At 45.2% G+C, this 22513-nt stretch overlaps 1 protein-coding gene across 2 annotated transcripts in view; it reads right to left on the reverse strand.

The window, feature by feature from the left end:
• The window catches only part of OSBPL10 (oxysterol binding protein like 10), a gene marked incomplete at its 5' end in the record, with an annotated part of 284829 nt that extends 280765 nt beyond the window's left edge, over positions 1 to 4064 (reverse strand). Inside the window, one exon of one of the 2 annotated variants that reach the window (XM_082663642.1) lies at positions 3769 to 4064. In XM_082663642.1, coding sequence (XP_082519768.1) covers positions 3769 to 4049 — 281 coding nt within the window. The remainder of the gene's footprint in view (positions 1 to 3768) is intronic. The other variant, XM_082663643.1, reaches the window with a different exon arrangement.
• Positions 4065 to 22513: the final 18449 nt, after the last annotated feature.

The raw sequence follows: 22513 nt of genomic DNA on the forward strand, positions 1-22513 counted from the left end.
CAGGTAGAGAACTAAGAATTATAACAGTAGCAAACACTGGCCAAAACAGAACTAAGTCCTGGTTTGATTTCTTCTCTGTCATGCATTCCTTTGCTTACTCATTCAATAATACTTGCTGAACCTTTATTATATGCCACACGCTGTTCTAGGCACTGGCGATATAGCAGTGAACAAGACAGGCGAAATTATTCTCTGTCCTCAGGGAGCTAACACCTAGTGCAGAAAGACAAAAGAGTAAAATACGGAGCATGTCAGCTGGCGGTTAAGTGTTTAGGAGGAAAAGCAAGGAAGGGAGATGGGGATTAGAGGCTGGAAGAGGGAGTAAGTCACTTCCCACAGAGATGTAAATGTCTAGTTCCAAGTTTTAAATGATCTCTCTCCTCTCAAAGAACTCTAGGATAATTACGTTAATGGAGTCCCAGAGTCATCCCAGCATTCAAAAAACAGACCAAGAATTTTATGGACCAGAAAGGGTCCATTTACCATGGGGCAAATTGAAGATCTAATAATAGCTCCCACTTCTCAGGATCCTGAACTATTCTCAGCCCCTTATACACCGGTGTCTTCATTTAATCCCCACACTGAACTAATGAGAAGTATAGGGGTAACACCATCTTCGACATTTAACAGATGGGAAAACGAAAGCCCAGTGCAATTAGGGAACTGGCCCAAGGTAACCGGTGTGCTAAATGCTGATGTCAGTACACTGCTCTAACTTTCCAAATAAATGTCCATTGGTGGCCTGAGGTTTTCTTTTGCCAACACTCATCTTCCCTATCCTATTCAAGATTTGCTTTTCAGTGTTTTACTGAGTTCTCACAACCCCACCAATCACCTGAAAAAGAATCAGAAGCTGGTTCCATTTTTTTTTTTTTGGCCGTGCAGCTTGTGGGATCCTAGTTCCCCAAACTGGGATTGAACTCAGGCCCCCCGCAGTGGAATCACAGAGTCCTAACCACTGGACCACGCCTACCTCTTTCTGAAATCGTATTCATTTGTTTAGAGGCATTTACTCTTTAATGCCATCTTACAAATCTCTACCATGCTGTAATGTCTGAGATATTTTCTTTAAAGAACTATAATAATGGATTATAGAAACTCCTTAATGGGTATTCCCTCCCCTCCCCTCCCCACTTGCCCCAGCTCTGATTACCTCACACTTTCTCAGCCAATGAGAGAGCCAAGTGTCCTGGACATGCTCTCCTGGGCGTGTCCCACCTGTGTAGTTTTCCCTCCTGTCACCTCTGTTTATGTCATTTATTTTGTGTTCTGGCCACACCACCTTCCTCAGGGCATGGGGATGAGAATGAGAGTGCTACAAATAAGGCAGAATATGACACTGAATGGTAAAATATAAGCTTTACAGCAACTTGAGGGCGTGCAAGCAGACGCCAGAGTAAAGTGGTGACTAGGGGGTGACTGGTGTGAAGCCCTAGGAGCCGGTGGAGGATGTTATCAACAGCGTGGCAGCCTAGGAGCACTCACCAAGGACTTCGAGGCTGGAGATTTCTCATTAACTGCAGGCAATTTGAAAAGAACTGCAAAGGAACACACCATGAGGCCCCCAAATGCAGGGAGCTTGACCCAGCCCACCTACTTGCACCAAGGCAATTCCCTGGACTGGGGAAGGGTGGGCTCCTTCCAATTCTGAATCCTGCGACCCCTCCACTACTTGATGAGAAGATGCCCATGTGTTTTAAACACTGGAGTAGCTCCGGAGTAGCTGGAATGGTGCCTCTGAATAATTAAATGGACAAATGAATATATTCTCAAAGTTTCTGTCTTTGTCCTCCTCCCTCTTCCTTTTCACTGATCCAGATCTTCCTTTATAAGACCCCTTGAGAAGAAAGTATGCAGTCACAGCCATCACAGATTTTCTCCGGATCACTAAATGGACCCTTGGCCACAGATGTGGGCAACAAAACCTGACACTGAGACATTAACCATTAGAAAGAGACAATGCTTTTGGAGTCAGTGGTAGACTTCAAAACCGGTGCATCTACTATGATGAGAACAAACATTGGCAAGCAGCTACAAACCACAGTAAACAAACTCAATAAAGAGGAGACCTCAGCAGCACACACAATACATTTCACCTGTGTAGCCTGCAATCAAGTACATGTTGTTGTTGTTGTCGTTATTATTATTATCATTATTATAAATTTTGCCTCTTCTCAATCTGGCCTTCAACCTAAATACTCCAGTAGATTTAGATACACAAAAGCATGAGTTACTCCAATTCCCCCTAAATCCACTCCAAAGAACAAATCCTTTAATATACATTGCAGGTAAAATGCCATCCCCAAGTGAAATAACAGTAATCCAGGGTAAAAGCTCTGTTGGCCTCATAAGCTACTTGGGAGAAAAAGCATTAAAGGTGACTGTCCAACACACAAACCAAATGCTATCACCAGCAAGGCATGGCGAGGTGCCATTAACAACGCAATTACCAGGAACTGAAATCAGATTCAGCCCTCTCATCTGTCTCCTCTCAGCACTCGACCCATCCTTTCAGCTCTCCAAGAACTGGAGGGGAAAAGGGAGAGCCAAGAGCAGACACTGGGGCTATTTTAAGAAATAAAAGGATTCAAAAGTTAAGGTGCAACTTCCACTAACACAGTAGCAGATCTCCAAGGAAACCCCCGTGAAAGTTCTCTGTCTATAATATCAACTCAGGTTCCATAGTAGGATGGAACCCTCCATCTTCCTCTTAGTTGAGTTTCATGTAAATAACTGCCTGCTGTTTCAGCCGTAAACAATCTGAAACTTACAAAGGGAGAGAGGACCAAGTACTCTACTAACCGGCGGAGAGAAGCAAGAGTTCCCAGGGTGTGATTCAAATCTCACAAGCATCCTTAAGAACCCCAAGTCCTAATATCCAAGGGCTATTAAGGACCAGACACAAGATCTCATCAACAACGTCTCCAAAAAGCCCCATTCTCCTTGCATGGTTATTTGTATTTTCCTTTGACTTGCTTTTGAAAAACAAAGTTTAAAAATGTCAGCTGCAGTACCCCATCTGCTCCTTTCAAGTGTTCCTCACTATTCTCACTACTCAGTCCACACAGCACCGCGACCCCTTCCCTTGACACCCATCCTTCCACGTGTCCATAACTAGGCTTCCCAACTGTGAGGGTAGAGTGAGCAGGGAACTTCAAAAAACACCTAAAGGGGGAAAATAATAATAATTTAAATAGCGACCTGCCATTTCGAAAGGGGAGAGAGTGTCAAAGGAAAACAAAAAACAAAAAAAACCCTAAACTTCCGTCGCAGAGATTGGAGGTTCCCGGCCACCAACTGGGCAGGGGGCTAGCATGCGCGCCGGAAGCCGCCGAGGATAAGTGGCTGGTTTCTGGTGGTGGTGGTGTCTTTAAACGACAAAGTTTTAAATGAACTATGATATGGGGAGAATTGCTGTGATGGGACCAGATGTACTAGCTCTTTCAGCCAGTCGTCAAGCACGCCCCCTCTGCCTCCCGTCCTCAGCCATTCTCCAGGAGTACGGGAAACCGCTAGCAGTCAGGGCCCGGGGACCAGCGCGCTCGCCCGCCCGCCGCTCCAGTCCCAGCAGGAGCCAGGGCTCTCCCTCCCTCCCCGCCACTGCGATGCGGTCCCAGGGTGGGGTGGCGGCGCGCTGAGGGGAGCGGGGACCTGGGAAGGGCCCGGGTGCCGAGGCGGCCCCGGCTCGCCGGCGGCCCGATCGCGCGCGCACACACTCACACTCACAACAAGCGGCGCGCAGGGAGGGGCGGGCGGCCGGCGCGTTACCTGTTCTGCCAGCCCTGGAGGAGGTTGGTGTATTTGCTGAGCACGCCCTCGAGCGCCGGCTCCCTCCGCCGGCCGCTTCCCCCGCACGGGCTAGCGGCCACCGAGCCCGGGCTACTGCGGCTGCCCCCGCCGCCGAGCCCGGCGGCCGCCGACCGACCGGAGACCCCCCGGCCCGCTAGGGAGCAGGAGGGCGAGGAGCCCGCCGAGGTGGCGCGGCTGCTGCTGCGGCTGCTGCTGTTGCTGCCCCCTCCGCCGTCTGCGCCCTGGGCCGCCCTCTCCATGGTTCGCGCGCGCCTGGGACGCGGGTGCCCGCAGCGGTGGCGACCCCGGCGCTGGAGCTCCTGGCGCGGCGGCGGCTACAGCTCCGGGCACCCGGGCCGCGCGTGGCTGCTCCAAATCCCCGGGAAACGCCTGACTCATACAGGAGGAAGAGGAGGAGGAGGCAAAGAAGAGCTGGGAAGGAAGCCAACGGGGCTGGATGCAGCTGCGGCCGCCCCTCCTCCGGCCGCGGCCCGGGCCCCGGCCCCTCCCTCCGCACTAGTTTCCCCGGCAAGTTCGGAGCGGGTGGCCGGTTCGGCAAGCCCTCCTCCGGTTCCTCCTCCTTCGCTTTCCAGTCCCTGCGGCCGCTCAGGCCCAGGGCTCGGGGCGCTCCCAGCGCCAATGCGCAGGGTGGGCACGCCCGGAATCCACACCCTGCCGCCCCCTCTCGGATGGGAAGGTGCGAAAGGGAATCTCCGCGCGTCACTCCCCAACCCCCACCCACCTCGGGACCTGGAGGGAGGGGCGGTCCCACCCACCGGGTCCACCCGGATATGGACCCGCCCGGCCTAACGCCGGCTCACGCGCACACTCTTCTCCGTCTTCCGCACTGAGCCTGGCCCGGCCACACGTACGCGGTCACCTGGACATCGACCTCACTGGCCGAGCCAAGAAACAGGGCAGGGAGGTTCTCCGGGCTCTCCTGTGCGTCTGGGAGGGGAGGGCAGAGAGCGCTCCCGGGGCATTTTCAGCCAGCGGAGTTATGGCACAGTGGACACCAGGGCCGGGACCAGAGGCAAGAGAACTCGGGTTCCTGCGAGTGCCTCCTTAAATTGAGCGTCCTAGGCGCCGCACTGCCTTCACCCTAATCCCCACCCTGATGGACACACGTAAACCTGTCAAATCCAACCCTACCTGGTGTTATCAGACAGCAAGAAGCACCTGGGAACCAGAGGCTCCGAAATGGGTAAGACTGCACTTAAGGCAGGAGAAATCACAGATACTTACAAACAGAGCGAAGTATTCTATTGGCTGTAACTTCTGCTCCCCCCCCCCACCTCCACCACCACCACCACCACCCCCGCCCCAAGGTACACGGAGCTGCAGCTGGGTTTCTAAATCTAAAGTTGTTTTTGCTCTTCCGCAGAAGTAGATGGGTTACACTTTCTCCACTGCACTCATCATTTTTGTGCATATAAATATCCAATGCAATCTGGAAGTTTCCAAAATTACCTGGAAAATAGCTTTGAGGACCTCACACTCTCCCCAACACACACACAAGAAAACAAAAACAAATACTGATAGATGATCCCCATCTACAAACCCATAAAGCAGATAAATAATTCAACAGTTAAAAAATTACTAAATGAAATAGAGTCGGCTTTCATGGGGACAGTTCCCCCAGCCCGACTCCTTTCTAGCTCCATATCCTTCCAGGAAGCTTTCAGAGGTGGGTTAGCTCTAGAAATTTTCATGGAGAAGCTTCTGGAGCTGATGAGAGTTGGTTGTGCCCTGAATAAATTACAATCCCAAGTACCCACACAGTGTAAAAAGAGAAAAATTCTCAAGAGACTGCATGGTAGAAAAGACCAACTTCGAAGCCAGACGGAGCTGAGTTCTAATCTATGACCTTGATACCTCTTATAGCCTTAGTTTTCTCACCTGCAAAATGGGACTGATGATACTACTGGCTGGGATGAACTATGTGAGAATGTTTATTTGTTCAAAATACTTACCGCCTCTTCCCCTGGGAGGACTGTTCTCCCTCCACATGACCCTCAGGCTCGGCCATGGATTTCTTTTGGCCAGTGGACTGTGAACAGAGATGATAGATGCTATGTCCAAACGTAAGTCTAAGATTCATCTCACGGTTCCACCATCTTTCTCTTCCTTCTGCCAGGTGAGCAGCATGTCTCAGATCAGGGCTGTCCTTCAGCTTGGGTCCTGGAGTGAGAAGACGTGTGACAGAGCTGAAGCCAGTTAGCCTTGGCCATACCACATGCACAAAATCTTTGCCGCTGAGATTTTAGGGACCATTTTGTCCCACAGCATAACTTTCCTTGAGCCAGCTGGTCAGTGTATGAGCGATCTTGAAGCCCTTCATTGGCATGAGGACTGGGAGGTGGGCGCATACTGAACAATAATCGTCAGTCGTTATATGCCCACACAGCACCCCTCGTGGGGGCCTGCCACCTGCGGGTCCGGCTAAAAGTGGGAGGTGCCATCATCTTATTTCATATTATCGAACCTCTACCACCTACCCAGCCCACCTGTGACTTCTCACCTTGGACTAAAAAACTGAGACCCTTGAGATAGTCTAGTTGAAGGGAGGAGGGGCTACACTGAAAGGACTAGTCAAGGTCAGAGTGCTAGTCTGTTCAGCCTGCTGTAACAGAATACCACAGACTGGGAGCCTGTAAGCAACAAAAATTTCTCTCTCACAGATCTGGAGGCTGCAAGTCCAAGATCATGGTGCTGGCATGTTCAGGTTCTGGTGAGAACCCTCTTCCAAGCCTCAGACTTTTCACTGTGTCCTCATGTGGCAGAAGGGTCTTGGGAGCTCTGTGGGGTCTCTTTTATAAGAGAACCAACCCCACCCTCATGAACTAAGCACCTCTCAAAGGCCCCGCCTCCTAATACCATCACATTGGGCATTAGGATTTCAACATAGGAATTGGGTGGATATTGATAAAGGATTCAAAACCCTCTGCCAAAAAGAAGAAAAAAAATTTTTTTCCAATGCATTGTGGCCTTGTATTACTTCATATAATGCTTTAATTACTCTTGCAGACAGTGTAGGAATTTTATAGGGAAAGTGAGTAATTTGATCAAGTCACAAAAAAAAACAAATGAGATATCATAACTCTAATTTTCCTGCATCCCAGTCATGGTAGTAATTTATGTCAAATACACTTATGTAGAACATGATTGAGGGAGTTTCTCAGAAACTGTGGTTGACAAATATTCAGACCATAGAAACCAAGGTGGAGCGAGAGCAAGCCAGCTGTGTGGGATCAGAAATGGCCAAAGAGGTAAGTCAGTAGCAAGAGGTGCATGGAGCAGATGTGCTGCAAGAAGAGGCAAGACCATGACAGAGAGAGGAGCACACATGTCCCCACTCTTCCCCGCCTCTTCACCAGGCTAGTGCTTCTCACCCATGGAATTGGGTTTTTTTGTTGTTGTTTTTGTTTGTTTTTTTAATTGAAGTATAGTCAATTTACAATGTTGTGTTAGTTTCAGGTGTACAGCAAAGTGATTCAGTTATATATATATATACTTTTTCTTTTCCATTATGGTTTATTACAGGATATTGAATATAGTTCCCTGTGCTATACAATAAGACCTTGTTGTTTATCTATTTTGTATATAGTAGTTTGTATCTGCTAATCCCAAACTCCTAATTTATCCCTCCCCCACCCCCTTTCCCCTTTGGTAGCCATAAGTTTTTTATGTCTGTGAGTCTGTTTCTGTTTCATAAATAGGTTCATTTGTATCATATTTTAGATTCCACATATAAGTGATATCATATGATGTTTGTCTTTCTCTGTCTGACTTACCTCACTTAGTAATAATAATCCCTAGGTCCATCAATGTTGCTGCAAATGGCATTATTTTATTCTTTTTATGGCTGAGTAATATTCCATGGTATATCTGTACCACATCTTCATCCATTCATCTGTTAATGGACATCTAGGTTGCTTCCATGTCTTGGCTATTGTAAATAGTGCTGCTGTGAACATTGGGGTGCATGTATCTTTTCGAATTAGAGTTTTCTCCAGAAATATGCCCAGGAGTGGGATTGCTGGATCACTGGAGTTTTAAATTTAAAGTCACTTTTTCTAGAAAGCTTTTCTTGACCCACTGTAGAATAGCAAGTGAAGAAAAGATATCTGCAGAATTCTCTTCATGTTGGAAAAACAATTTGAGAACAAAAGAAATAATAAATTGGCAAAAATATTTGCAAAACATACATGCCCAAAACAAGGACTTATTTCCTTAACTTACCCAGATTGTATAAATCATTAAGAAAGATACAAGTGTAAGTAGAATGACTGAAAATCTAACAGCCATCTTGGACCATGTGAAGACTTTGTGAGTGGAAGCCATACATAATTGGAACAAAAGGACAAACACACCACACCTCTTCAAATAATGGGCAGAAACAGTCACCCCGAGTAGGGAGCTGACTACCACAGTTTCTCCACATGGACCCAGAGAGCTGGTCTGGAGTTTCCAGTAACTGTTTCCGGAACCCCCTCTTCTAGCTGGGACTGTCATTCTTGTCAACGGCACATAAAGTCTTAAGAGGATGTTCATGGACCAGCAAGAGTAAATAGTACTAGAAATTAACACAACATTGTAAATCAACTATACTTCAATAAAATAATTTTTTTTATCTTTGTGTTCTGAATTCACAGCATTTTATTTATTTTTATTTATTTATTTACATTTTTGGCTGCATTGGGTCTTTGCTGCGCGCAGGCTTTCTCTAGTTGCGGCGAGTGGGGGCTACTCTTTGTTGCAGTGTGCAGGCTTCTCATTGCAGTGGCTTCCCTTGTTGCAGAGCACAGGCTCTAGGCACGTGGGCTTCAGTAGTTGTGGCACGCAGGCTCAGTAGTTGTGGCTCGCGGCCTCTAGAGCACAGGCTCAGTAGTTGTGGTGCACAGGCTTAATTGCCCTGCGGCATCTGGGATCTTCCCAGACCAGGGCTCGAACACCCGTCCCCTGCATTGGCACGCAGATTCTTAACCACTGCGCCACCAGGGAAGTCCCAAAATAAATTTTAGAAAAAGTAATTAGTCACTGACATGGTTGGCCAGATGCCATACATGAAGCCACAAGTGGAGAGAAGTTTGTCACAAGCAGATCACCCTCTGTTTCAACTTGGTCACATTTGTGTTAGAAACAACTGATCTAATGTGTTCTCCATCCCAAATAATAACAATCATAGCTAATATTTATTGAGCACTTACTATGTGCCAGGCACTGTGCCAAGTGTTTTATACATAGTAACTCGTTTAATCTTTACAACAACCACATGAGCTGTGTACTGTTCCCGTTCCTATTTTACAGGTGGAGAAAAACTGAATCAAAGAAATGTTCAGCAAAAATAGGGCAAGATGTAAAAAATTTTATTCTTGTTCTACAAGGAGAAATAGAAATTTATTTTAGGGCTTCCCTGATGGCGCAGTGGTTAAGAATCCTCCTGCCAATGCAGGGGACACAGGTTCGAGCCCTGGTCCGGGAAGATCCCACATGCCGTGGAGCAACTAAGCCCGTGCGCCGCAACTACTGAGCCTGCGCTCTAGAGCCCGCGAGCCACAACTACTGAGCCCGCGTGCCTAGAGCCTGTGCTCTGCAACGAAGCGAAGCCACCACAGTGAGAAGCCCGTGCACCGCAACGAAGAGGAGCCCCCTCTCGCTGCAACTAGAGAAAGCCCGCGCAGCAACGAAGACCCAACGCAGCCAAAAATAAATAAATTTACTAAAAAAAAAAATTTATATTTCAAAAAAATAGTTAAGCAACATCCCCTGTATAATGGAAAAGGACCTAAAAAAGAAATATATGTATATACATACACATATATGTATAACCGAATCACTTTGCTGTACACCTGAAACTAACACAACATTGTAAATCAACTATATTTCAATAAAAATTTTTTTAAATAAAAAAAATTTTAAGGAGCTTCCCTGGCGGTCCAGTAGTTAAGACTCTATGCTTTCAATGCAGGGGGCATGAGTTCGATCCCTGGTCAGGGAACTAAGATCCCACATGCCACACAGTGCAGCCAAAAATTTTTTTCTTAATTAAATATATGTATAATATCTGGCTTAAAGCACTTAAAAAAAAAAAAAAAGCAGCCTCCCCCCCAAACCCTGTTGGAGCTAGATTTTAAACTCAGGCAGTTTGGCTATTCCACTTGCTTCATAATGGATTCAGTCTTCTTTCTTCTACTTAATGAAACCACTGAAAGTACAGCTCAGTGCCTGGAATTCCATTTCTTGTTACACTTTTGTTCATGTAGGAATTGATTCTCCCATCACCACTGGGAGAGAAGCAGGGCAGGAGCTTGGGCCCCTAGCATCCAGCCACAGGGCCTGCACGCCATAATCCTCAATAAATGTTTATTGTTTGATGAATGAAGTGCAGTTTTACTGGGGAAGAAACAGAAACTCAGAAAAGAGAAGCCAATACTAAACCTGAACTCAGGTCTTCTGACGCCAAGTCCAATGTTCTTACAAATTCACTGCCTGGACTTCAGCAGCAGTATGTACTCGCAACTTTACCAGCCGCTGGGAAGATGGAAACACCACAGTGGGAGTAGGGACAGCCCATCACCCTGTGAACTAGCAGCTCCATCAGGACCGCCCTGGGGGTTATATCCAGGAAAATCAAATTACTGCAATGGTCATATGCAACTTTGCAATACAGCCATATATACATTATATTGACATTTTTCCAAAATGGAAATTATGTCATGTTTTGATGATTAATTTATTTAAATGGATGATCATTTGTAAAGATTCATATACACAAAGATACAATGTACAATAGAAAGTGAAATATATTTGTAACACCTCCCCAGAGGAAACCACTGTTAATGAGTTATGTGTATGTTCTTCCAGACATTTTTCTATGCAGAAATATAGTTACAGATTATCTTATTCAAAAACAGGTTCAGGGCTTCCCTGGTGGCACAGTGGTTGAGGGTCCGCCTACCGATGCAGGGGACACGGGTTCGTGCCCCGGTCCGGGAAGATCCCATGTGCCGCGGAGCGGCTGGGCCCGTGAGCCATGGCCCCTGAGCCTGCGCGTCCGGAGCCTGTGCTCCGCAACGGGAGAGGCCACAGCGGTGAGAGGCCCGCATACCGCAAAAACAAAAAACATGGCTCATGTATTACAAAATTCTCCCAGAAAGTGTGAATCAGTTTTCACTCTGCTGATCCTGTCTGGGTCTCCTCGCGCCTTTGAGCGATGGCTGAATGGTCTAGGTTGGCCTTGGCTGGGACAGCTGGGCTCTTCGTCCTTACCAGGATCTCTCATCCTCCTGGAGCCTCACCTCAGCTTGTTCTCAGGGCACTGAGAGGGTTCCAGAAAGAGGAAGCATGCAAAGCCTCTTGAAGCCTTGTCTAGGGACTGGTGCAGCGTCACTTCTGCCATATTTCAACAAAGGTGCTGACTTTCCAACATACCCAGGGAGGGGTCAACACGGTAGTGTTCTGGGTTCCCATGGTAACTTAAGGGAAAACTTCCACAATATCCAGAGCCCTTGAGGTCCTGCACATGAACAAGGAAGACATTTTCAAATTCCTTGCAGCAGGAACACACAGAAGCTGTTCTTCCACAGACTCTTAGACAGAAAATGGAAAAAAGGTGGTTGGAAAATAAAGTTGCTTTAAAAACAACAACAAAAAAAACCCCAGAAAAAAACAGTGCTGGAACAATTGGACATTTATATGCAAAAAAGTAAAAAATCCATACTTCACACTTTATTCAAAAATGACCTCAAGGGCTTCCCTGGTGGCGCAGTGGTTGAGAGTCCGCCTGCCGATGCAGGGGACACGGGTTCGTGCCCCGGTCCGGGAAGATCCCACATGCCGCAGAGTGGCTGGGCCCGTGAGCCATGGCCACTGAGCCTGCGCGTCCGGAGCCTGTGCTCCGCGACGGGAGGGGCCACAGCAGTGAGAGGCCCGCGTACCGCAAAAAAAAAAAAAAAAAAAAAAAGACCTCAAAAGGAATCAAAAACTAAAAGGTGAAACAAAAATATTCACTTTTAAAAGAAAGCATAGGAGAAATCTTTATGAACTGGGGTTAGGAAAACAGAGTACCTCTTGTGAAGAGGGAAGTTTGACTGGGAGGCAAAACCAAGGGTTTGGAGAGGGAGTCAAGGACCACGGGAGAATTATTCCTAGGTCTTGAGATGCAATCAAGGGACTCGAAAGAGGATTACAACTTGTTGACTGGATTTTAGAATCACCGTGGACCACTGATTCCTTCCTGCTTCCCATTTCCCCCTTTTTGAACAGGAATATCAGAGCGGCTATCCTGTGTCTGTGTCTGTTGACCACTGTCTGTTGACGGGGGGAGGGGGCAGACAGCCTTTCTTCAGTTTCACAGGTTGCAGGAATGAACTCAAGGAGCTGATCTTAAATAGCTACCCCTGAGCATCCTCTCCTCTCCTGGACTCAGCTTAGAGGACGTGATTCTGACTTCAAGCTGGTGCAGTGATGGGAGGAGACTCTTAGGGGCCCTTGAGTGGACGACTGTGTTTTGCATGTGGGAGGGATATAAATAATTTGTAGCCAGACTATAGTGGTTTCAAAGATATGTCTACAAATTCTGTGATACTTTCTCAAGAGGTGGAGCTTAATTCCTCTCCCCTTGAGTGTGGAATAGACTTGGTGACCCACTTCTAGTGAAGAGAACATTGGCAGAAGTAATGAGACATCATGTCCAAGGTTATGTTATAAAAAGACAATGGTTTCTGTCTTAGGTGAATGTTCTCTCTGTTTCTGCCTCTCATCATTCGCACTAGGGAAGCCAGCTGCCATGTCATAAGGACACCCAGGCAGCCTACAGAGAGGAATTAAAGCATGCCAGCCACTATGTGAGTCATCTTGGAGGCAGGTTTTCAGAGGCCAGCTGACCGCCACATGAGGGACCTTGGAAGCACGTCCACCTCAGTCAAGCCTCAGGATGACTGCAGCCCTGACGGACAGCTTGGCTGCAACCTCATGAGAGACCCTGAGGCAGAACCACCCAGCTAAGCTGCTTCTGGATTCCCAACCTTCAGAAACTGTGAGACAGTAAGTGTTTCTGTTTTAAGCCACTAAATTTGGGATAATTTTTTACTCAGCAGTAATTAACTAATACAGATGGCTACCTTGAAAGTTGTCATTTTGTAATTTTTATCTCTTTGTTTCCTTTTCACTACCCTTGACCAAATTTTCATATCCTGAAGATATGAAGCAGGGAAAATAAAATAACTCAGGGCAGGTTAAAATAAAAATGATATATCAGGGGCTTCCCTGGTGGCGCAGTGGTTGAGAGTCCACCTGCCGATGCAGGGGACGCGGGTTCGTGCCCCGGTCTGGGAAGATCCCACATGCCGCGGAGCGGCTGGGCCCGTGAGCCATGGCCACTGAGCCTGCGCGTCCGGAGCCTGTGCTCCACAACGGGAGAGGCCACAACAGTGAGAGGCCCGTGTGCCGCAAAAAAAAAAAAAAAAAAATGATATATCAATGTAGTATTGACAAAAGCATAGACACATAGAAAAATGGAACAGAATAGAAAATCTAGAAATAGTTCTACAGAATAGCCAATTGACTTTTGATAGAAGTGCAAACACAATTCAGTGGAGCTTTCTGTATTAGTTTCCTGTTTCTGCTGTAAACTAGTACCATAAACTTGGTGGCTTAAAACAATACAAATTTATTATAATTTATTATCTTACAGTTCTGGCAGTCAGAAATTCAAAAATGGGTCTTACAGGCTATAATCAAAGTATTAGCAGGCAGTACAGTATTTTTTCTGAAGGCTCTAGGGGAGAGACAGTTTCCTGCCTTCTCCAGCTTCTAGGGGCACCTGCATCCCTTGGTTCATGGCCCCTCCAGCAATGGCATCACCCCAACCTCTGCTTCTGTCGTTTCATTTCCTTCCGATTCTGACCCTCCTGTGTCCCTCTTACAAGAATTCTTGTGATTACATTGAGCCTACCTAGGTGATCTTTTCAACAAATGATGCTAGAACAACTGGACATTCATATGCAAAAAAAAAAATAAGAACCTTACCTACACCTTATACAAAAATTAACTCAAAATGAATCATAAACCAAAATGTGGAAGGTAAAACTCTTAAACTTTAGGAAGAAAACATAGGAGAAAGCTTTATGAACTTGGATTAGGGAAATAGTTCTCAGATACTACAACAAAAGCATAATATATTGTTAAAAATTGAAAATTTGACATTATCAAAATTTAAAAATTTTTGCTCTGCAAAGACACTGACAAGAGAATGAAAAGACAAGCCACAGGCTGAGGAAAATATTTACAAGTCACGTACCTGACAAAGGACTTGTCCCCAGAATATGTAAAGAACTCTAAAAATGTAGAACTAAGAAAATAAACAGCCTTATTTTTTTAATGGTGGAAGTTTTAAATAATCATCAAATGTGATATACAGATGACAAATAAGTACATGAAGAGATGCTCAACATCTTTAGTCATTGGGGAAATACAAATTAAAACTACAATGATATACTACATACCTACTGGTATGGCTAAACACACACACACACACACACACACACACACACACACACACACACACCACAAAAAACTAATGATACCACGTGCTAGTGAAGACTTAGAGTAACTGGAACACTTATACATTGCTGGCGAGAATGCAAACTAGGACGGCCACTTTGGGAAACTTTTTGGCAGTTTTTTCTAAAGTTAAACATACACTTACCAAGTGAATAGGACAGAGAAAGACAAAGACTATGATTTCACTCATATGTGTAGTAAAAGAAATTTTCACATATGGAGATATAAGAAGTCATTCTGGCTTATACATGAATGCACTTGAATTTCATGCTAAAACAGCCTGTTTGTGGCTTATCAAACATACATTGTACATCTCCTTTAATTATTAAGGAAAAGGGCACATTGACCAGAAGTCAAGAATGTCCATGTTAAAAATAAAGATTAGGGGCTTCCCTGGTGGCACAGTGGTTGTGAGTCCGCCTGCCGGTGCAGGGGACGCGGGTTCGTGCCCCGGTCCGGGAGGATCCCACGTGCCGCGGAGCAGCTGGGCCCGTGAGCCATGGCCGCTGAGCCTGCGCGTCCGGAGCCTGTGCTCCACAACGGGAGAGGCCACAACAGTGAGAGGCCCGCATACCGCAAAAAAAAAATAAAAAATAAAAAAAATAAAGATGAAATGCCTCCCTTCGTGGGACACCAATGTTGGTCCTCCTCTGGCAATAAGACTCCCTTCCCAGGTGCCAAGGCCATGCTGACTTGCTGTGTACATGCTGATCTATTTTTTGAAACCTTGAAGGAATGTTTCCCTGACTTGTTTGATGTTCTTTGTTCTGACAAGACATAAAACTCTGCAGCGTCTGTCTTCAGGGCTATAGTCCTCAGTTTGGCTCAAATAAAACTCTTTTCTATTCCTTTTATAGATTGTTTATTGGTTATTTTCATCAACATGTGGAATATAAAAAACTAACAAGCAAACAACAAGGTCCTACTGTATAGCACAGAGAACTATATACAATATCCTATGATAAACCATAACAGAAAAGATTATTTTAAAGAAGAATGTTTACATATATATATATATGTATATATGTATAACTGAATCACTTTGCTGTACAGCAGAAATTAACACAACATTGTAAATAAACTATACTTCAATAAAAATATTGATAAAAAACAAACAAACAAAACAAAATAAATGAACAAACCAAACAAAAACAAACACAAAGATACAGAGAACAGAGTAGTAGCTACCACAGGAGGAGGGGCCGGGAGGGAGGGTGAAATGGGTAAACGGGATGGAAACCAAATTTTTGGATGTGAGCACATTGTAGGGTATACAGAAGTAGAAATATAATGTTGCACACGTGAAACTTATATAATGTTATAAATCTATGTTACCTCAATTAAATACAAGTGAAAGAACAACAACAATGACAGCAACAACAAATACAACCCCGTTATCCCACTTTGGATGTTTATCTAAATGTAACAAAAGTCTATGTTCACAATAAAACCTCTAGAAGAATGTTTATTGCTGCTTTATTCATAATCATCAAAATGTGGAAACAACCCGAGTATCCCTCAACTGGGGAATGAACTGAAAACAAAACAAAACATACATTCATACAACGGACAACTACTCAGCAATAAGAGAGAGCAAACTGTTGATCCCTGCAACAGCACAAGTAAATCTTGAATGCATTATGCTAAGAAAAATAAGCCAGACTGAAGCACGTACTATGTGATCCCATTTATAGGACACTCTGGAAAAGGCAAAAGTACAGGGACAAGGAACAGATCAGTGGTTGCCGAGAGGTAAGGGTGAAGCCAGGGTCTGACTACAGAGTCAGCTGGAGAGGATTTTTTGGAGTGGGGTGGGGTGATGGACCTGCTCTGTAGGAGGATTATGGCAGTGGTTATAAGGACTCTATCCACTTGTCAAAACTCATAGACTGTCCACCAAAAAAGAGTGAATTTTATTAAATGTAAAAATTTTAAACAAATTTTTAAAAAGAAAGAAAAAAAGATATATGAGGTCAAGTGCCAGGTTACCTTCATGTTAGGGAATGGGTTCCCTATGTCAGGGAACAGAAGGACGAATAGATGCAAGGACGGATGGATGGATGCATGGGTGCATGGAAGGAGGGATGGATGAATGTTTGCCTACCTGCATACTTATCATCACCTGCTCAAATCTTTAGGTTTCCCAGGTGATATTACTCAGACCTTTTTATTTACTGATTGATTGATATTACTCAGACCTTTATTCTTTTTATTTATTTATTTATTTATTTATGGCTACACTGGGTCTTCTTTGCTGCGTGCAGGCTTTCTCTAGTTGTGGCTAGTGGGGGCTACTCTTCATTGTGGTGCATGGGCTTCTCATTGTGGTGGCTTCTCTGTTGCAGAGCACGGGCTCTAGGCGCGGGGGCTCAGTAGTTGTGGCTCGCGGCTCTAGAGTGCAGGCTCAGTAGTTGTGGCGCATGGGCTTAGTTGCTCCGCGGCATGTAGGATCTTCCCGGACCAGGGATCGAACCCATGTCCCCTGCATTGGTAGGTGGATTCTTAACCACTGTGCCACCAGGGAAGCCCTACTCAGACCTTTTAGGAAGGAATGCCAGTGTCTTTTCTATAACTATCCTCCGTTTACATTTCAGTGAGTGTCTGAGTCTAAATGCGACACCAAATGTGAAAATTCTTTATAAACTAAAAGTGTAATACGAATGTCAGCTGTGCTACTGCTAAAGGAAGAAACAATCTAGACATTCATTTGTTCTGCAACAATGTTGAGGCTCATGAAAGGCCACAAAACAAATACCCCAGCTTAAAAATCCATAGAAAACCCCCGTCCAAAGATGCAGTGAAATACACGTGCAGTGAATGCTTAAGGTACCTCTGGTACAAAGCCACCACTAATGACCATCCACGACATGTCCCCTTCCCAACTTGACATCCGACAAATGCTCTATGAAAGGCTGGAAAGAGAAGATGAAGCCAATCTCGGAATTTTCCTGAAAAGGAAAATGAAACCCAGAAAGAGGAAGAGACGTCCCCAGGGTCACACTGTGAGCTGGTGGTAGAGCTGGAGCCCCAGTCTCGTGCTGAATGTTCTTCACAGGAGTCCACTTCAATTCAGTTTTAAGTGGTCTGCACAATAGTTATGCCAGCTTCCCAGTGGCGAGCCCATATAACCAGACTGGCAGATTACTGAAATAGGCAAAATATTCCAGAGACATAAAAATGAAAAAAAAAAAACAATGTAGCATTCCTACAAAGAAAAACATCTGCCCCAGGAAACCTTTTAAATTTAACTGAGAATTGTAACATTCTTTTTGCTTCAATCTGCTGGGGAGGACTGTGATTTCTCTCTGCCCTCCCAGGCAAGAGAACAACGACATGATTGTGGGTTCTTTTACTCAGAGGGTTTCTCAACCTCTGCATATGAGCCAACCTATGCTCTGATCTGAAGAATTTTTTTAAGATATAAATTTCCAAGGAAGAAAGGGGGTTTGTGGACCTTAAGGCTTTTATCCACAGATCTAAGAATTGGTTTTCCTAAAGTTTAGAAAGAGAACAGACCACTCTACTGGAAATCTAGTATCTTTGTACTACCCAGTCAAGGGAAAGAGAGGAATTCCAGAGACAAGCAACTGCCATGTATTGAAGTTTATTTTTGGATTAATCCTAACATTCGGGTCAATTTCTGTAGTTTGAAACTACTGAAGAAAGAATACAAAATTGCCCGAAGCAAAAGACCAAAAAGCAATAAATAGAGAGATCCCATACTCCTCTCCAGAGAGTGCAGACTTTAAAAAATAAATAAAAACAAACAAACATGGACCAAGAGATTATCATACTAAGTGAAGTAAATCAGAAAGAGAAAGACAAACACCATATGATATCACTTACATGTGGACTCTAAAATACGACACAAATGAACCTATCTACAAAACAAAAACAGACTCATGGACATAGAGAACAGACTTGTGGTTGCCAAAAGGGGCGATGGGAGAGGGAAGGGTTGGGAGTTTGGGATTAGCAGATGCAAACTAGTATATATAGGATGGATAAACAACAAGGTCCTACTGTATAGCACAGGGAACTATACTCAATATCCTAAAACAACAACAAACAAAAACTTGACAAGTATCTCTGGACAGGAGATAGAAAGCTCATTGTTGTGAGAACTTCATTTCAAATAACAGGGAGCTTGTGAATCTTGGAGAACTTAAGGAAAATCAAAGGGCTTCTCCCCTTCTCCCCACAAGGCTCCCCACTCACAGTGGGATAGAAACCAAAAGGAAGGCGATGATCATGGAGATTCATCTTGATGCAAAGGTGGGTGCCTTTATATACAGATATCGTGCCCTTTCTACAGTTGAATGGTTTACTTCCTTACAAGACACATTTAGGATCATCATATGCTCCAATTTACTGGCAGACATTATGCAGTAAATTATTTCTGGCTATAAAAGCATGCCCGATGTATGTGCCTAGCAGAGCCCCATGAGTATGACTATTACAGTTGCAATAGACAGTGTTTAAGTTCTAGTAGTCTTATGATCATTTAGGGACATCATTCATTTTTAGAGACAGAGAGGAGTTAGTGAATTGGCAGATGCCAGACACAAGGAGAATTTCGTATTTAGCTTTCCACATCAGATAGTCTGCTTATAACACATTTCATCAAACAAATATTTTGGGATGGGAGATGGAAGGGCTGGGGCTTAGTGGCATTTGGGGTCCAGTGGACTTGAATGTGCATCCAGCTTTGCCTCTTCCTTGCCATGGAAGTAACCAACTCTCTCTCTTGGAGCCCCAGTGTTTTCATCAGAAAAATGTGGATGCTGTTTTAAGGCTCAAATAAGATATTTTGTGTTATGCTTTGTGAATAGTAAAGTACCAAAAAATGAGAGGGTGTGTTTGGGTTTTTGTTTTCCTTTCAGCATTTCTCCCCCAAATGAAAAGGAAGGGAGAAAAAATGTCCTCACCATCAAGTTATACTCCCCATCAGCATACCTCACCACTGGTGGTTCAGCCCGTCAAATGAAAACTACTCACAAAATATTCCACATGAGCACTGAGTCAGTTGATTTCTTGCTGGCAAGGGAGAATTGTTAACAGTCAGAATTTCAGCAGAGAGTTGTCCCCAAGCACTGGGTTTATTTACAACTGAGAAAGAGAACTTCACAAGTATATTAATTTGGGATCGCATGGCTTGAGATACTTCATTCTGTCACCAGCAGAACCCGTAAGCAATTTCCAATCACCTTGTCTCTTTCATTGGATATTTTTGATTTTTGATACATAAATGACAAATAAGGTAATTTGGATTTCCTGTTTTAAAGCTGTTCTTTCCAACTGGCTACCCATTAATTCAGTCCATATTGGGAACTCCACCTCTTCCCTCTTTGGCTCTAGTCTCCTGTTCCTGATTTTCCCTTAATAGCCCATGTCTATTGGTTTTTCTGTCCATATAGAGTTCTTCCCCCTTTGGTTATGGTAGATCTCCACCATTACTGGAGAGTTTCCAACTATCTCAGTTCTTTTTCAAGAACTGAGAGAGTTTTGGATAAATAAAATTTATTTTTCCAAATGAGAGTACCCACCAGCTTTGGGTAGTCATTCACACTTTAGAATAAATGGATCTTTAACATCTATTTAACTAATCTGCATTCATAAGAAAATGCAAGTTTGAGGAAGATGCATGAAAGAGAAAAAGGAGGGGCATAATTTGCGAAATTCAAATCAGTCAGATACAGATGATAATCTCCAGGAGAGGGCCTAATTTTTACTTTTCCTTTGGTCCTGCTTTGCTGTCAGCATTGCTCTGGGACTTACAGGCTTGATCAGCTATCTCCCCTCTGCTCTCTTGATGGCATTATTTTAACTCCAGGGACAGGCTGTACCCGGGCTGCAGTAGTCACCTGAGGTGTGGCACGGGGCAAAAGTATCATTTTCTCTGCCTTGCTAGCCCCTTCCCCACTAGGTTCCCCTATGTCAACGGTGATGATATGGCCCCCAATTTTTTCTTTCTTTTCAATAAATCTGATTACCTATTTATGCCCCAGGAGGTTGTTTCCAAAAAGATATTTTAAAATCATTTAAAAAAAAATCATTAGGGGCTTCCCTGGTGGCGCAGTGGTTGAGAGTCCGCCTGCCGATGCGGGGCACATGGGTTCGTGCCCCGGTCCGGGAGGGTCCCACATGCCGCGGAGCGGCTGGGCCCGTGAGCCATGGCCGCTGAGCCTGCGCTCCGCAACGGGAGAGGCCACAACACTGAGAGGACCGCGTACCGCAAAAAAAAAAAAAAAAAAAAAAAATCATTAGCCATTCATCTATCTTGCTATGGGGTTCAGCAAATCTGGCTGTCTCAACTATACCCCGGTGTCAGGAATAGGATCACTACCCTGACAGCTCTGCCCTTCCCAGGCACACCCACCATCCAGGGAAGTACGACCCACAGAGCACTCTATTTTATAATGGAACTCTCCAATCAGACTCTAAATAATTTCACTGCCGTCACAGAACCGGCCCTAAAGACAGGGCGTGAAAGGGATCATTCAATTCCCTCACCTGAGTTCAGTGCCGAAATGTTCCTGAGAGGCCTCTTCAAGACTAATTCGTTTTCCTTTTTAACATCTAGAGCTGTGACCCTGGCCGTTCCTCAAGGTTTGAGTCACATGGTCTAATGATTGTCTTCATGGGGAGATTATCTCCCTGTCGGAAATTTCAGCCTTCATTCTGCCTTCCTTAATCGTACCAAGTTATTCTATTCAAGGCTTTCTTCCTGTACCTGGTAAATGGTGTTCATTTTCCTGGGTCTTATACACGTGTCAGCCTCCCTCCCTTCCTTACACCTTCACTGTGGCATGGTCATTCTGCTCAGGTGAGTTAGCACTTGAGATAAAGGAGGAAAATTAAGATCAGAGTCATGTCCAAGCTTATATTATATTATAATACGTGCTTACAAAACCAAAGGTCCATTCCAAATGGTATTTAGGATCAAATTGCCTCCAGTTGGTTCTGCTACTTCAATAACTATATGACCTCTGTGGGCTTCCTTATCCAAAACTGAGTGGCAGGTAAAGACCATCATACCTCTCCAGAGGGCCTCTGTGAGGGCTAACTGACACCTGTAAGGAGGCCAGCATACTGACCCACGTGTGAAGGGTAATGAATACACCTATATAAGCCCATCGCTTACCTCACTCATTCTACAGGTATTTCCGCAACATCTTCTGTGCAAAATCATGGCACTATTCTCAGCACAGTGTGTCAGCCCCTACCCCGACTGTTCCTCCTTTCACATTGTTAGCTGTCCCCCCTCAATGCCAGTTCCATGTAGGTTACACTCCAGTTTCCAACATCTCACCTTCTCTGCTCAGCATCTCTCTCTTCTTCCTGGAACTGCTCCCCCCCTGTCTCCAGCCACGTGGTTCACAGCAAAGACCTTTTTCTTACATGGTCACAGCTGAAGACTCTAAGATGGGCAGCTTGTCAAACTAGACCACACAGAGTCCTCCCTGGAGAGCCATGGAACTGGGACTGAGGAGAGACCGTCCTTCTTTCCTGGTGGCAGCCTTGGGGAGTGGGTCCTGGGAGCCTTGGCAGCCATGTTCCTGGCTGTGTGGACAAGGTCCATGGCAGGAATAGAGAATCAAGCCAACAAACAGGCAGAGTTCAGAGGGGGAGAGAAGACATCCCGTGCCACTGGGGTCCTTGAATAAAGATGCCCTCAGATCCAGGTCAGTGTCTGTTCTTCCTGAAGCCTGGCCATTCCACCTATGCTTCGTGGCATGAGCTCCCCACCATTGTTCCAGGTGGGGTTCTGTGCTTGAAAACAAGAGACACCTAAGATGAGGGGCAAGCTTATCCATCCAGCCAGAATGTGTCCCAAGAGCATTACCCCTTCCAGTTAGGAGGTTGGGAGTAACATATACACACTACTATTTATAAAATAGATAATCAACAAGGACCTACTGTATAGCACAGGGAAACATATTCAATACCCTGTAAATAACCTATATGGGAAAGAATCTGGCAAAGAATAGATAGAGGACTTCCCTGGCGGCGCAGTGACTAAGAATCCACCTGCCAATGCAGGGGACACGGGTTCGAGCCTTGGTCTGGGAAGATCCCACGTGCCGCGGAGCAACTAAGCCCGTGCGCCACAACTACTGAGTCCACGTGCCGCAACTACTGAAGCCCGGGCGCCTAG

The sequence above is a fragment of the Grampus griseus genome (assembly GCF_964374135.1).
Source record: "Grampus griseus genome assembly, chromosome: 10".
Taxonomy (NCBI): domain Eukaryota; kingdom Metazoa; phylum Chordata; class Mammalia; order Artiodactyla; family Delphinidae; genus Grampus; species Grampus griseus.